Here is a 16,653-nt window from a genome sequence, read left to right as displayed (position 1 = left end):
ACCCAATTTCTGTTCCACAAAATCCGGTTTCTACCTCCCATGATACAATGATGCCACAACTCCACGATTCTATCGGATTCAACCAATTTCGCAATTACCACTACCTTTCACAATTTGGAGAGAAACCGATAGTTGAGCAAGGGATAAGAGAGAGAGGCAGCTGTATACATCTAATGACAACGACAGAAAGGCGATGGGCCGGAGACGACGGCTGTTCTCAGCAGCAGCAACAGCCGCGGTGGGGGGGAGGGAGGTCGCTGGAGTGGGCAAGGCGCCGGCTGGAGCAACGATTGACGTCGGCGCAGAAATTGATGAAGGAGAAGATAACGACGGTGGCTCGGCGTGAGATCGAGGGAGAGGAAATTGGGGTTGCATCATGGAGATAGAGAGATGAGATTTTGAAATTAAGGATTTTGAGAGAGACGCAAGGAAGAAGATTGGCGGAAGCTGTCGAGCTTGCCGACGGTGATGGCGGAACCCAGATTGGAGGGCAGAGAGAGAAAATGAAGGCGACTCTTTTCGGGTTCCAATTACAGAGTTGAAATTGAGATTGGGAAACTGGGTGATACTTTGTTCGGCGGAGGAGTTGTGGATTTAGGGAATTCACCTGATTTTGAATTGAGAGAGATGAGAGGTTGAGAGAGAGTCGATGGAGAGATGGAGAGGGATTGGAGACATGAGTGAGCCTCTGATTTCGTAAAATATTGGAGAAGAAAGTTGAGAGTGAGAGAGAGACTGTTTTAGAAAAGCAGATGGAGATGAGAGATGGGTGTTTCTCTCATTCTGGGAAATTTGAAGAAAGAGGAGGTGACGGCGGTTGTGCCTGCGAGGGCGGCGGCGGACAGCACCGGGCTGAACTCAGCAGCAGCAGGCACGGCTGCTCATGACGAACAGAAAGCGGCTGCTAGGCTGAGCGCGGTGCTGCAGGGCGATATAGCAGCGGCAGCCGCTGGTGCAGAGGAGTAGAGAGAGAGAGTAGGCGACAAATGAGAGAAAGAGAAATAGAAAGAGAGGATGACTAAGGAAGGAATTGGGCATTTTCAAATCCCATTTTTGGAAGTTACGTAACGAGTATAAGAGCATGCACAACGGTGGCGCCGGGCCCTGCGTCTGTCCGCGCCGCTGGCGAGGACAAGGCTCGCCGCCGCTGCGCTCGCGCCGTGCCAGCGAGCAGGACACGTGACGAACGGCGATTGGGAAACAGCATAGCCGTTGCCTTTGAATATATATATATATATATAGGGTTTTGATCCATGCAAAACCATTCTTAATACAAAAATGCAGAACCAAGCATACAAAAGTCATTTTTAGGTCATTGTAAGCTTATTTTTACGTCATTATAGTAAGGATGACATGAAATGATCTTAACATGACCTCAAACCCAAAGTTTATAATATGACCTAAAACTGCTTTACAATGACCCTCCGTGTTTTTGTTTAATTATTGACCATTGGATCGTCAAATCTCATGGTTAGGATTTGGTCTGGATTTTGTATTGAGATCAAGTTTTGTATTGATCATTTTCCTATATATATATATATATATAAATATATATTATTAAAAATCAGTTTTTAATTAAAAAAACCGATAAAAAATTAAAATTTTTTTTTCACTTCCCAAAAAAAATATATCCGTTTATTACCGTTTATTACCACTTTTTTTTCCCCCAAAAATACACACTTTCATCTATAAATACCACCACTTTCACACCCAAAAATTCACATCAAACTACACAATTCTCATATTCATTCTCCCATATTCATTCTCATCTTCATTCTCTCATATCCATTCTCAATCTTTCTTCCACCCTACAACATAACAATGTCCGGCCAAGGCGATGACCACCCGCCCTCTCACGGTTGGAACCCCGAATGGTTCGGTTCACAACCGTTTCCTAGTCTGAAAACGGAATATTCGGCCCCTCCTCAAACCCAAAGTTCGGGCGTTCCGGGTGGCTACCGGCCATACCCAATTGACGATCCAGGTGCTTCCGAAGGGCGATATGGGTGGACACCGGAGCCTAGGCCAACCGCCCCTCCCAAACTCCGACTCCTCCTACTCGCGGTGTCCGCACACCGTACACTCCGGCGGAGATGGATAAATTGTTCAAGGCGTACTTGGAAATATCCGAAGATGCGGTGGTTGGCACGAACCCTAAAACACCTGTGGGTGTTTAATTTTTAGGAGTTTAATTATATAATTTTTAATTTTTAATTTTTAGTATTTTAATTATGTATTTTTTAATTTTTAGGATTTTAATTATGTCTTTTTTATTTTATTTGTAATTTGTAATATTTATTGTGATTTTTTAATGAATTTTAATATTATGGAAATGTTTTTGTTTAATTGAATTTTAAATTGAATTGTGCTCGTCCTTGCGGAAGAGCACAGTTGTGGGTGTTGTGTTCTTGCCAGAGAGCAGGCAGGAATAGTGGCGCCGGGCCCACAACCGTGCTTGCTGGCAAGAACACGATTGTGGATGCTCTAAGAGAGGTGAGTATGGCCCCTTGTTCCATTTAATATAATTGGCCATAAGATATAATTCAAGCAATATTGATAAATAGTAGTATGGGCTAATGATCTAATTAGAAGGCTGGCGCTTGTTTATTTGAGTTGGACTAGAATTTGTATACGAGAATGACGAGAGCTCGGACGGAGTCAATAGAAGGATAAATACGATGTGCTAAAGTCACTGAAAAAGTGATCGAAGGGGATTTTGCATGCTTTTTGACAACGGAACCGATTGACAAGTTGAGGAGTTCAACTTTTGAGGTGGGCTTTCTTTTTAAATAAAGATTATGGCCTAAGTATATTTATTTTTGCAAAATATGTTTGTCATGCCATATTTTTGTGTTGCTATAGGACCTATCTGAAGTGGCTTTTGCCATGTATGGTTAATCGAATTCGGGTCTGACTAGGGAGTGAGTCCGTACTCAGGCTAGTGTACACCCAGTAGATCGTGCGATATCTCTTTGAGTTGGACGGTCTAGTGGCTTGGAATGTGGCCACATTCCTTGTCATGTATGTTCAGATATGATATGGTGATGTTGATGATGTTGAAGTTGGTGGTGATGATGATGTTGGTGAAATGTTTTAGTGACTCCGGCCCTTTCAAAGTTTAAACCCCGAGGTCACTCGTTAATGGCATGATAAATATTTTTATTGAAAATGTTTTCGGCATGAGTCCACTGAGTGCATCAAGTACTCAGCCTTGCATGTGTTTTCCCTATATGCAGGTTGAGCTGTGACGAGCGCGGTGGGTGTTGAGCATGAAAGTGAAGAAGATAGTAAATAAAATTTTCTGAATATATTATGTCTTCATACATAATAGTATTCTACTCTCGAATGCTTCCGCTGAATATTGTTTCTTTTGCCAAGTATTGTTGAGATAATATTTGTTTCGAGTTGTTGATTGTTGAAATGATACTCTGATTTTATTTGAGCTATTCTAACTCATTTTGAGCTATGGTCGAGTTGTGTTGATTTCTCCCTTTCTTCCCCGCTTCTTTAACCCTCCCCTAGTCGCGATCAACATGTTTTCTATTCTTAGAAAATGCGGGTGTGACACCGATGAACTCCGCCCATCGCCACTTCATCGGCTACATCTTCCTCTCCTCGTCACCCAGTTGGCAGTCCGGGTCGGGCTCCATCATGATCCCACTCGTCAACATGCGGTCCGACTACCAGTTCCGGATCTTCCACTGGATTGAATCCGAGATCAACCGGGACAAGACCAACCATGGCAACGACCTGCTTCCCAGGACCAAGCAACTCCTCACGCAGTCTGGCCCGGTGTCATTCGAACCAGGTTGGGGCCATGATCAGGTCCACCTAGCACTGATGGGCGGGGATGGGGAGATGCGGGTCATGTTCGTGACCCATGATGGGAAGGAGAGGATATGTGTGATTCGCCGGCCAATGACAGCGTTGGGTGGAGGGATTCTGAGTTTATTCACGATGCCGTGGAGATCATGGCATCAGGGCAGGTCTTGAATGGCGTAGAACGTGCTGCTTATAAGAGGAAAAAGAATAAATATCTTCTAAGCTGACACAATTAAAATAGAACATACTATTAAAATTAAAAGTTAATAATAAAGTTGATAATTAAGGTATACTACTCTAATAATTAATCTAACAAACTTTTTTAAATGATGAGACCTTTAATCTCCCATCCACTCCATATTTAGTTAAGAGTCTGAAGGGGGGAAATGTGCCTATATCCAGCAGAAAACAATCGACACTGAAAGCAAATAACAATGGTCTAACAAAAGATAGATTAGAAGCAAATAGCAATTGTCTAACAAAAGATAGATTAGAAGCAAATAGCAATTGTCTAACAAAAGATGGATTAGAGAAGTAAGTTATATATATGTATATGCTTTGATCAAAAAACAATACAACACGAAACAAACAGCACAATATCTTTGAAAAATAAGCTTATTTTAACGGTGCAGTGCTAAATCGCCTTATCCCAAAATCATGGCCCAGTTGCTCAAACATCTTGTCTCCAGCATTGCTTCCAGGGAGAATACAAAATCCCTCCGGCATGGACACTGCCGTGCATTAGCAGAACGTCGAGAAGATTTTCAGCAACTACCGTTCTGCGATTTGCCTCTGGCTCTAACTGTTTCCCAATTCCCTGTTCAAGTAATCCACAAACATTCTCTTTGCACTATCAGCATCTGAGGGTGGTGGCGGACCACTCAAGCTCGACTGTCCTGTTAATTTTATGAAAGTCCGCCTGAGCCTACGCAGCTCGGGGAGGCCAACATGCCTTGAAATATCAACACTAGGTAAGCCCGGCCCAAGAGTCACGCCATTGAGGGGACCTCCGGCTGCATGGGACTGTGCTTCTACGATCATGTTCATTACCTCAAGTGTTGCTCTATCCAACTCGTAGAGAGAATTCGCCTCTGTTAGACGTGCACCCTGTGTTGCAATAGTGGGCTGCAACACTTTAACATCCTTGGTTTTTGAGTCTACTCTTTTTGTCAGGTATCTCACAGCATCCACTATGGCAGCCGACAATTTTTCAATCCCATCTCGGGAGGGCCATAGCTCAAACAACGGTGAATCCCAACGGTTTCTGCTATCCGGCCTCTCAAACCTTCTAACCAGATCTTCAAATATTTTATCATCATAATTCTCCTCTGATTTATCCCTCCGTTCTTCATTCCATTTCCGACAATATGTCTCTTCAGCATCACAGTGTACGACACAGTATCTTGTACCAGCTGCACGAGCCAGACACCATAGCTCGTATCTGTACCCCTTTATGCTGTTCAAAGAATCCACTATAATAATATTGTCTCTGGTCAGAGATCTATCAACTTCAGATCTCAAAACTCCTCTTAAATTCTTTTCTGATGGCATGTTAGCATAGCCGTCGTTCCGTGTGAGGTGAAACGAAGATTCATCAACGATCCGAACTGATGGCTTCGGTTCTGTTTCTTGAAGGGCTTCAGCCAGGCAGGCTGCGGCTGTTGACTTCCCACTACAAGGCTGACCACAAATAACAACCAAAGCCATCTGCAAGACTTGTTTGTGTAAGCTTTATTCCATATGAAGCACTATAGCAATGCACGAGCACTTCTTTCAAGAAAATAGTGTGATTCATACAATAAAACTACTTGCTACCAAAACTAAGACTATCTTTTAACAGTAAATTAATTCCGTATTAAGTTATTACAGACTAAATTATGAACTTAACATTGTGAGATACATAGATAATAGTAGTATTCATTTTGAACCAATTATGCCAGACAGAGACAGTACCATATCTAGGGTTTAGGGTAAAAAGGAACATACTTTCCATCAGATTCTCACCATACACACACAAAGGTTCATTTGGCATTACCAAAACTGGAACACCTAGGATTTGCACCGAGGGTTGCCTTCTTATTTTCTCAGTAGAATATCGTTACAAATCACTGTTTCATCTTTCATGGAAAAGATTACAAAATACAGAGTCACAGACTATTCTTAATCAATGATGTTCAAACATTAGTTTCAATAAAGGTTCAAATAGTGTAATCTTCCCTCTCCAAATAAGTAAGCGAATCAAATAAAACTGGTTAACAACAAATTTCCTCATCAAATTGAAAGAGTGAACTGCCACAGTACGAAGCTACATCTATTGCAGACACTAGAACAATAAAATCCTACAGCGTGAAAAGCTCTTCTATCAAGTCCACATGCTTCCAAATTCTCTTTAATGATTAGATATTCCAAAATTATCAAAGTGAATTAGGTCATCACATAACCAATGCCATCAACACATGATTTCCCCCAAAAGCAGCAAATCACTCCTCCTTGTCATCTAAACCAGCTAATTTTACGCAAGATTCACAAAATTAATAAATCAAAGACCTCTTACCAGACAAAACAACATGATGAAGTGTTGAGTAAATCAAAGAAGGAATCAACAGCATACCTGGGAGGCTGGAATTGCAGATGTATAGGACACCTTGCGAGTGAAATTAGGTTCATCTCCTTCTTTATTTATAGGGCGATTTTTTCGGGTGTGTTGTAGAGTTGTAGTTAACGACTTTATTGGGCCAAATAATCGTATTGGGCCAGATTGAATAGGTCCAGATTGAATAGGTCCATGATTCATTTCGTATTGGGCCAAATAATGTTGTCTTACTCTAATCCAAGTTGGGTTTACACTTTACAGAGTTAGATTTCTTTAATATTTAGCCCAAAATATTAAGATAAAGTAGAGTTCCCGAATATTGGGATTTGATGGCAATTTTGGCCGAATATACAGTGATAAGTTTGGTATTTTTATCGAATTAATGCCAACATACAACATATGTAAAAAATATCAGCTGGTATTTTGAGCGTATTCATAACATAACTACATATATAAAACATATATCAGCTTGGTATTTTGATCAAATTCATACTAACAGATAACATATGTAAAAAATATATCAGCTAATTCATATCATGGAATGATATCCTCATCCAATATTTTGGTGGTTAAGCCTGCAATTCGGATTGTTATTGCAATGTACTCCCTCCATTCCATAGAAATAAGTCATTTAGGATTGACATGAGTTTTAATGTGTAATTGGTAAAACAAAAGAGAATGAGAAAACATAGTTGAAATTGTATAATAAATGGTAAGACCCATAAATAATAAAGTAAAATAGAAGGAGAAAATGTCCACTTTGGTTCTGGCACGGCTTTTAAGATTTATGTTTCAGATTTATTTTACTTTATACCCGCAAAGCAATTAAGAGCATTATACCCGCAAATCCGAAATTATTATGTTTCAGATTTATTTTATTTATATAAATTTTATTGTGACGAGTACATGAGTTATGAAAATTAACATAGGGAGTGTAACTTATTGACTATTATTCAAAGTTCAAACTTCAATAATTTTAGTGCTTTAGTTTTCTCATCATAATGATACTACGGTTTTACTTATATACTAGGAGTAGTAATAAGCATTAGACACTAGTTAATATCAAAATAAAGACACTTTTGGGGTGTAGCACAACGACTCGAGGTGGGCTAAAGAAACTTAAAGTTGAAAGAGTGAGGCATGAAAACATTGTTAAAACTAAGAGTGGTTAAATAAAATTGCGCTACAGGCCTATGGAAAAAAAATATTACTCTCTCCGTCCCATATAGTATGCACTATTTCCTTTTTAATCCGTCTCACAAGTTATGCACTTTCTATTTTTGAAAAAGCTTTTATCTCTAAAGAGGTGCGACTTATTCTCCTAACAATATTTAATTACTTTTTATTCCTATCTTTCTTTTACTTTACCAATTGTGTATTAAACTGTCACAATCAAAAGTGCATACTTTGGTGGGATGAAAGGAGTAATAACTATAAACACAAATGCACATTTCCATAATCGAGTAATATTCGGGTACCCGAAATCCAATTTTTTTTAAAAAATTTTACATCAATTACCCGAACGCATAATTTCGGGTTTGAGTACCCACAATTTGTGTGAATCAGGTCGGGATCGGATATATCCAAAACTCAAGGACTAAATTTGCAGCCCTACTGAAAATCCTAGATCTTCACTATCTATTTTATGATCTAAAGGTCTATATTTGGCCTTAGTTTTAATTTAAAATTAGAATTCATTTGTTTAGGAAAATGCATTAACAAGAGAGAAATAACTTTGAACAAATTTGCTTTAGTTAACCTATCAATTGTTTAAGTTGTGAATAACTCATTTTATTCTAAACCAAAAACGTTTACGATCTCAACACTGCACATGCATATTACTATGCGTACCAATTATTTGCTCAGGTTGAGCATGCTGGCATGAATCAACTAATTTCATATAAATAGACCATTGCAAAGCATTGTCAAGCCAACCTCACGCATGTTTGGTAAGATTTATACAATTTTGAGAGAATCATTACCAAACTTGTGCGTGGATGTTTAATAAGAATTGTGTGAATTCAATCAATTTATACCACTTATTAAACTTGCACAATACAGAGGTTAGCTGGTGCACGTTTTGCGTGTTTACGATGAAAATCGTGTGTTAGTTGTTCAGGACCTAAATGTTGCACTAGCTATCTATAGAAGTTATCGGTTAAACACATTTTGTTGAGTACAAACCTAACCCATATCGGGAGTATGAGGGAAGTTGGAAGGTATATATAATTCATGTCCAACCCTAATCAGTTTGAGACCTTTTGGGAGTAACCCAAAAATAAATCCGTGCATGCTTGACCCAAAACGGACAATGTCAAACGTCTGTTGCAGTCAATAATACGAACACATTTGAATTTAAGAAACTAATTTTCAATACACATCAAACACATTAATAGTACCCAATATCTCTGGAATGATTATAAAATTCCAAACATTGGAAAGATTAAGTACTACTACTGAGTAAAACATATGTATAGTCAGCTAATAAACTAATCAATCAATCACTGTGCATTCTCCTTTTCCATTTATTAATTGTCTCTAATCTCTACAAGAAACTCAATAAATCTGATGCGATTTTGGCTAATCTTAATGAGCAAAGACCAACAATTTAAACAGAACCTCATAGTTGATGACACTGTAAGAATATTATTACAGATATAATTTTGACCAAATATTGCAAAATTAGATTAGGCTTGTGTTCAGAAATATAGTTAAATAAACAAAAAAAATCAGACAAATAACGGCTGTGGTAAATAAAAATAGATAAACGATATTCACCCCAAACACATGATAAAACGATCTTCACTCAGCTAGCTGACACGTGTACGAAAGAAACCACGTGCGGAATCAAAACCGGGTCATCGTATTCGGGTCGTACTTTACTCTTACAAAACCCACGCGAACCGCACCGTAAAATTTTCCCCCAATTCCGTCAAACGCCGATTTCACTGAAATCTGTAATGGAAACTTCGATCGAATTCATTTCTCAATTCTCAAATCCAGCTATCTTTTGATTCAATTCGTCCCTCCCTCTCTCGATTGATTGGCGGATCGAATATAATCTGTTGGTTCTAAGAAATTCTAGGTTTTAGCTTTGAATTTTCCGATCTGTGCGATTTTTCCCCGAAATCTTATTTTCTTGGCCTTTTTGTTTCCAATTGGCTTCATTCTTCATTTTGCCTCTATTAATAGAACCAGGAATTGTAATTCTATAAGGAGACTTTTTGATACCTAGGGTTTCGCTGTTCGTCGTTGCTCTATCTTCAGGCTGACTGTAAATTGGTTTATGTTTTTGGTACGTATATTTCCGAATTGATATTTTTTATTGTTTTTTTGGTGGTTTCATATGTGGAATTGAATCTAGGGTTAGGGTTTCGTAAGAAAATTGGGCGTCTTCTTTTATTTTAGCTGAATCTTACAATAATTTGGCTGCAGAGAATAGATAGGTTCTTCAGTTGTTATATATTCAATTAATTTAGGAAAATGGATCCCCCAACCTATATACTTTAAGTAGAAAGCAGTGAAATGAAGAACGTTTTTTTATTCAGCCTTTCATGTTTTAAAAGTCCTATCATAGTTGTGATTTATTCTTTTTGCACGAGGCATAATAACATGTGAAAAATGATTGTTAAAAAGAGCACAGGATAGGTATTTGGATACATTTAGTGACACTGGTTGATGTCATGAAAGGAAGTAGTAGAGTTATAAGGCTGGATTGGGTTTAAGATCCGTCACTTAATTGTTTACATTGCCCTTTATCTCTACATCATAATAGTTAAGTGATCAATTTGCTTCTACTTGGGCGCATCAAGTCAAGTTCCAAAGTTTATAGTATTTGTCTAATGGTCTTAAATACAATTTTTCTTCCGTTTGCCCATTGTAATGTGGCCATATGATCTGGTGTTCTTGTTGTGAACACGTGTCACACCGCTTGTCCTTTTTTACATCTTGATTTCATTTCTACCTTTATTGATTTACAGATGTGCGATTTGAGTTGCAGCGAGTTATAGATGAGTTTAAGAAAATACAGAATCACATATATGCTTAGCATTGATGTGTAACTGATACCGATTTTTGCTCTTATGACGTCATGAACTTTTTTTTAGAAAATGGCGTCATGAACTAGATCGTTATTTCTTATTAAGTGCCACCAGTAAGCTTTATAGAAATTGTTAATCTGATATTTTTTTTCTTCTTGAATTACAGAGGATGGGTGTTAAGCGACCATTGGAAGAGGAAAATCTTCCGGAGCTTTCATTCGAGCAACCTAAACAGCACGATAGCAACAAAAAGCCGACATTAGCGACCGAAGATTTCCCTTCTCGCCCAACTTTTCCAATAGTAAATTCTCCTGGTATGATATGCTATTGAATACCAGAACTTCAGTTTCTTTTGTCACTCATGGTTGTATCATATTTTCTTGGATACTGTCATTTAGAATGATACTTGAATATGCAAGCTTGTGCAGCGACACATGTTTTGTGATATTTGTAACAACTTAAGTCTTCTTTCTTTATTCAAACAAGTTGTATTATTTGGATATATCTGGCAAACTCTACCACTACTTTGACACATTTAATTCATTCTTTTTGGCATGTTGAATCACTTAGGTGAAGCCAAGAGCAAATTATCTGAAATAGATTCGGATGGGATGCCTGAAAGTGGCGGCATTGGCACCTTGATAGTGGACAAAGAATTGGATGCAAGTATACCCTTTTCTTTGGCCACCACCACTAGCAGTAGCAGCAGCAGAGGGGAGCATTTTGAAGATCATGACTTCGCTCGCTATTACAATGTTCCAGGAGTTATTGACTTAACCTTGCCTCGGCTACCTCCAGAACAGCATGAAGACCCATATGTGTATTTATTAAACTGTCCCCCCAGGAAAGAAGTGCCAGTTGGGCCAGACCATCAGGCAGAAGTTCCGGAGTGGGATCCTAGTGCTAGTGGGAAGAATTTCTCAGGCTCTAGAAACTTCATCAAAGACGAGTTGGTACAAAAACTTATGGGTACTTGTATCATTCCATCACCTGGTTTAAATGATTTAAGCAGTGATGGTTACACTGTTGGGCGTGGCAGAGCTGATTGTGTCTGCCCAGATATGGGGTCTGTGAGATGTGTGCAGCATCATGTGAGAGAAGCAAGAGAGAAATTGCGCTACACCATCGGAGATGAAATTTTTGTGAAGTTAGGCTTCTATGAGATGGGTGAGGAGATAACCCAGAGGTGGACCACTGAAGATGAGCAGCTTTTCCACAAGGTGGTTATATCCAATCCTGCTTCATTAGGTAGAGACTTTTGGAAGGACCTTGCTGCTGTGTTTCCTTCTCGGACAAAAAAGGAATTCGTCAGCTACTACTTCAATGTGTTCATGCTACGGAAGCGAGGTGTTCAAAACCGATCTTATTTGTCACGGATAGACAGTGATGATGATGAAGACCTGAAATCTGCCCGAGTACACTACCCTTCAACCCATTTTCTGCTGGCCGAAGATGGCGATGATCTCCATCATACCCATGGGGAGTTTCATCATCTCCATGTTGGAGGAGATGGAGATTCGGACGTTGGGTCTCTTAGCGACCAGGACTTGGATGCAGGGTGGGCAGACAGATATGGTTCCGAGCCTGAGATTGTTTGCGGAGACAAGGGCAGCTTTGACAATCATGAAACTTTTGATGGTAGTATTCCAAAGAAGGATGATGTTGATGAAGGCGGCAATCACGGACCGGCTACTTCTGGTGGTAATGTTCCTAAGCCAAGTTCAGGAGAGTAAGAAGTAGCATGCATTCGGATGTAGTTTGGGGTTGCAACTTGTTCCTGATACCCAGATATTTGTCTTTTTTTTTTTTTTTGGTGGTGGGGGGATGGGGGTGATAAGTAATCTAAGTTGAGCATTTTGAGGACAAAAAGAGTTATCTTGATGGGGAAAGAAGAATTTTGTCTCTCATTTAGCTTTTGAGGAATGATGACAATATTCGTAGGGTCATAAAAATAGAGGGATGTACATATTTCTTCATGCAAAATGGCTTAATTTGGCTATAACTTATTCCTTAAATTATCTCCTTGCCTAAAAAGGAAAATAAAGTCTGAATATTCTCGGATGATTTGGTTTAAGAGAATTAAATCTCCTCAGTCAATCTAATTATTTACAGCATTCTTAGAATTTTGTTGTGTGGTGGTAAGGTAATCTGATTTCTAAATTTCCTCTGTAAATCTAATTTATTTACAGCATTGCTAGAGTTTGTTTGTATGGTGGTAAAGCAACCTGATTTCTATATTTTAAGTTCTTGTGTTTGTGAAATAGTAAGAACCTTCAAAACAAGTGAATAGTGCAACTTTTTTCTAGTATTCATGTTTTCTAGTTTTTCTTTGGTAGGAGTATTTTTATTCCAAGTTATTACTGGTTTAGATATTTAATATACTTTATTTCTATTATTGCACTAAAATTCTAACCATAAAAACAATCATAATAATAATCGTTATAATAATTAATACTGTTATTATTGTTTATTAGTATTACTGTTAGTATGTTATCAGTGAATAATTTAAATCATTAAACAAATCTTTATTATCGGATGCCATATTCAGAATATTATTAATGGTACCTCACTGTCACGATTGTGCCAAGTGGATATTTAATTCTCCAAGTAATGTGACAAATGATTCGCTTTGTAATTGTCAATTTAAACCGATTAGATCCAAAAACTGCGATTATATAAATTTAGATACAAAGTCAAATTACATATTGAATCACTAACAAAATAAAGTAGATTTTACGAAATCTGTGTGCGAACTTGAAACTAGTAGTACTATTTTTTTTGAATAATTGATAGTATTGGCGTTACCAGTTCTATAATTTTTGCCCATTAAAAGCTAAGAAGTTGCCTATACTATAGCTTGGATAAATTTGAAAAACTTTCTCTAAATAGCTCAAGGTTGGGCCCAGAAAGTGATGTTTTAAATTTTTTTTGATATTATTTCGATAAGAAAATAGCAGCACGTGTATTCTCATCCTTGGCCAGCTTAGTATATGTTTGGTATAGTTATGACTTTTATTTAATTATTTAAATAAAGTTTTTAATTAAGATACGAGTACTCTTATTTAAAAACAAGGATCAAATATTTCTAAAATGAGGTCTATCCAGCCGTCGCTCAACCAACCTGTATATTATTCAATAATTAATTTCTGCAGTCTTATTGAAAATTAAAGAAGTAAAAGGATAAAATATACTTCGTATAATAGATTGTGAGGTGAGAGACCACACTGCGTCTATGAATTGTTGGGATTTATATTATACAAATATAAAAGCAGAAGTTGGTTTGTTATGTACTAGCTTTTGAGTCAACTATATAGTATAGTAGTACTAAGACAATTATTCAAAATTAAGTCACAATAGTGACCTTTTACTAGGCTTATAATTTTAAGTTACTGCGTGATTGCATTATACCAATTTTTATGGAGTAGTTTTTTAGTAGCTTAATTATACTTTATGCAAGGGTGATTTTTCCTTAGTTAATTCTTTGTTTCTCTCCCTTTTTTACATGTAAAAGACGCACAAAAGCGGTAATTGCATATAATAGAAAGCGCGCGATGATATGATAGAGTGGTTAATGTTCGATGCCATGCCAAAAGCTACCGTGATGCGCTCTTTATATATCTATTCATTTATCAATTAAAACACATGTGATTTTCTGCTAAAAACTTAGAGAATAAACAATTTGTATACATTTATGACAATCATATTAACGTGTGTTTTGTTATACATTTAGCTTAATTTTGACTATTGATATTAATAATTTTATAAATTCAATAAAAATTAAAGCTCAACTTGTAATTTATTAATTTAAAGTTATAGACAATTACTTAGTTTTTAATTCAATCATTATCGTTAAACACAAGCTAGTTCGATAAGATTATAAGATCAGGAATAAATATATGGGTAGAATGTTGGAAATGATATATTTATGCATAAGATTTTACTATATTCGAGTTGACGCGTTGATAATTATTTATGCCATTTCTTGACTTTCACCACTATACATTGTGCGTGTAATAAATAGTAATTAAAAAATGCAGTCTTATAATAAGCTCAATAACTATATTTACTAGTAAAAAAAATTGAGCGCAACTGCAAACACGCAACAAATGGAAGTAGAAAAACTTAGGAAGATGTGTTAAAAACTTGGAAAATTTGTGATAAATTTTGGATCTGAAATGTGCATATTTTTTGTGGTATTGTGTTCAGTGCCATGATGGATGTATTTCCTATAATACTCGAATTTATTATGGTAGATCTGCACAAATTAACATATATTTAGTGCTATTCCATTTAATGTTTTTCAAAGTATAATCTTTCGCACAGATGAATCATTAAAAGTTTTAATCCATCCACAAAAATACCAATTTCTTCATATTGTCTTGTCTCCCTCAGTTATATTGCAGGTCAAATTCAGATTCTTTACTTCACATTTATTATTTGTTTCCATTAACTCTTACTAGTTAGTTGGAGCAATTTAAAAATGTTACTACTGTTTTAGAAAACTCACTGATACACAATATAAGCATCCAATGACTTACAAAACATAGATAAATTCAACAGAGTAAAAAAATTGAAAGTTTACAGTAGTTATTTCATACTGCTATTAAGCAACTAGAACTGATTTGGAGTGATAATGTGGTTAATTAACTATGCCTATATGCTGTAGTCTGTAGATAATTAAATCAACCAAAATTTTAGGTTTGTTAGTTTGTAACTTTTTTATTCAATTGACCATTAAGTTTGTATAATGCTAATTATTCGATTAATCCATTAAAACGAAACTAGTAAGATTAGGTAAAAGGTCCAACGCCTTTGATATATTATACACTCAATACTCAATAAATTTAGTACTACTTATTTATGTTGTGAAACAAACAAAATATAAATTTATCATAATTATCTGTTTCATCTGGACAGCAAACAAGCCAATAATAAATCGATATGTTTAATAGGGTGAGACGTTTTCTTTAAAAAAATGTGTGTTAAAATATCAATTTATAACCTTGAATGTTATTAATAATAGACAAATATCGACCAAATATGACCGAAATATAAAATCATTAAGCTGCAATATATCTACATGTCTACATGTGTTTGCTATATTAATTAAATGTAGTTAAATAAAATATCCTATGACTCCTTGTTTTCAGGATCATATACTCATACTCAAAATTTTGCAATTCAAAATTTTACTTTACCAAAAAAATATACTTATAATTTGGCTACTGCATTTCAAAAATTGTTACTTGTACCAACCTATTTTAATGTGAGACAGTAAAATTATTATTCTTTGATTTTTACAAAATTGTTTCTCTCAAACACTCAAAAATAGTAGCACGAGCCCATTGAACACAGAATGGAGCCAGATCCAAATTTGATCACAAAAAATATTCCAAGATTGCAATTTGCAATGCAGCTGTAACAACCTACTTTTGATGTATGGTTGTATGGGCTACACTTAAATATCTATTTAAATATAATTATCTAAATACTTTAAAAATCATGTGAATTAGTCACATTCACTACTGCTTCACATAGAATATGGTAAGTTTTGTGGTCACTAATACTTTTCGTGAAATCTTATTCGACTACATATTTTCTCCATAGTATATAAACAAACTGACACGTATTAATATTTATTGGAACAGATTCATCCAATAAAAATCGCCTTGCCTAACATTTTTATACTAATCAAACTCCAAAAGGTAAAAACATCCATTTATTAGTAGTTCCCAAAAATATAAGGCATGACTTTTGAGTGTGGAAAACATGTGGGGAGTTATGAAAGTATTAAAATCCTAGCAAAAATATACATATACTAAGTTTATAGAGGCAAAAATCTGAATTAGCAATTCAAGCTAAACCCAAACACGCCCTTATTTTTCCTCAAGAATTTGGAAATTTCACAGCAAATTCTTGTTTCAGTGCCACACTCAAAATCCCACAAACACAAAATTTTGAATAATTTTGTTTTTCTTTGATATAAAGATCAAATCTTTTTTCTTTTCACAGTAATCCCATTTTGATTTTAACATAATTTAACAAATCTACACCGTCTGATTTTCTCTTCCTCCCCCACAAAAAGTACACGTGCTGCCCTCATCTCTCTCTCTCTCTCTCTAAAAGTATATATATATATATTGCTTCCATGCATGGAATTCTCCTCCTACTACAACAGACAACCAACAAGAAATGCAA

The 16,653-nt window shown here is 36.4% G+C and overlaps 2 protein-coding genes across 3 annotated transcripts; one reads left to right on the top strand and one right to left on the bottom strand.

Annotated features, from left to right (window-relative positions):
* Nucleotides 1-4,293: 4,293 nt before the first annotated feature.
* On the bottom strand, nt 4,294-6,493 carry LOC121797165 (protein KTI12 homolog). 2 transcript variants are annotated; one of them, XM_042195904.1, is made up of 2 exons: nt 6,434-6,493; nt 4,294-5,529 (listed from the first exon to the last, which is right to left on the bottom strand). In XM_042195904.1, the coding sequence occupies exon 2, from the start codon at nt 5,527-5,529 to the stop codon at nt 4,621-4,623; it is 909 nt and encodes a 302-aa protein (XP_042051838.1). In that variant the 5' UTR covers nt 6,434-6,493; the 3' UTR covers nt 4,294-4,620. The 2 variants fall into 2 exon arrangements, with proteins under 2 accessions (XP_042051838.1, XP_042051837.1); XM_042195903.1 differs by lacking the exon at nt 6,434-6,493 and adding an exon at nt 5,827-6,416.
* Nucleotides 6,494-9,300: 2,807 nt separating this feature from the next.
* On the top strand, nt 9,301-12,473 carry LOC121797164. The gene is made up of 3 exons (XM_042195902.1): nt 9,301-9,710; nt 10,622-10,769; nt 11,026-12,473. The coding sequence occupies exons 1-3, from the start codon at nt 9,702-9,704 to the stop codon at nt 12,186-12,188; spliced, it is 1,320 nt and encodes a 439-aa protein (XP_042051836.1). The 5' UTR covers nt 9,301-9,701; the 3' UTR covers nt 12,189-12,473.
* The last annotated feature ends 4,180 nt before the right edge of the window (nt 12,474-16,653 follow it).

This window comes from Salvia splendens, chromosome 3 (genome assembly GCF_004379255.2).
Source record: "Salvia splendens isolate huo1 chromosome 3, SspV2, whole genome shotgun sequence".
Lineage (NCBI taxonomy): Eukaryota > Viridiplantae > Streptophyta > Magnoliopsida > Lamiales > Lamiaceae > Salvia > Salvia splendens.
The sequence above is the reverse complement of the archived record's forward strand: the minus strand, read 5'-3'. Positions and strand labels throughout refer to the sequence as shown.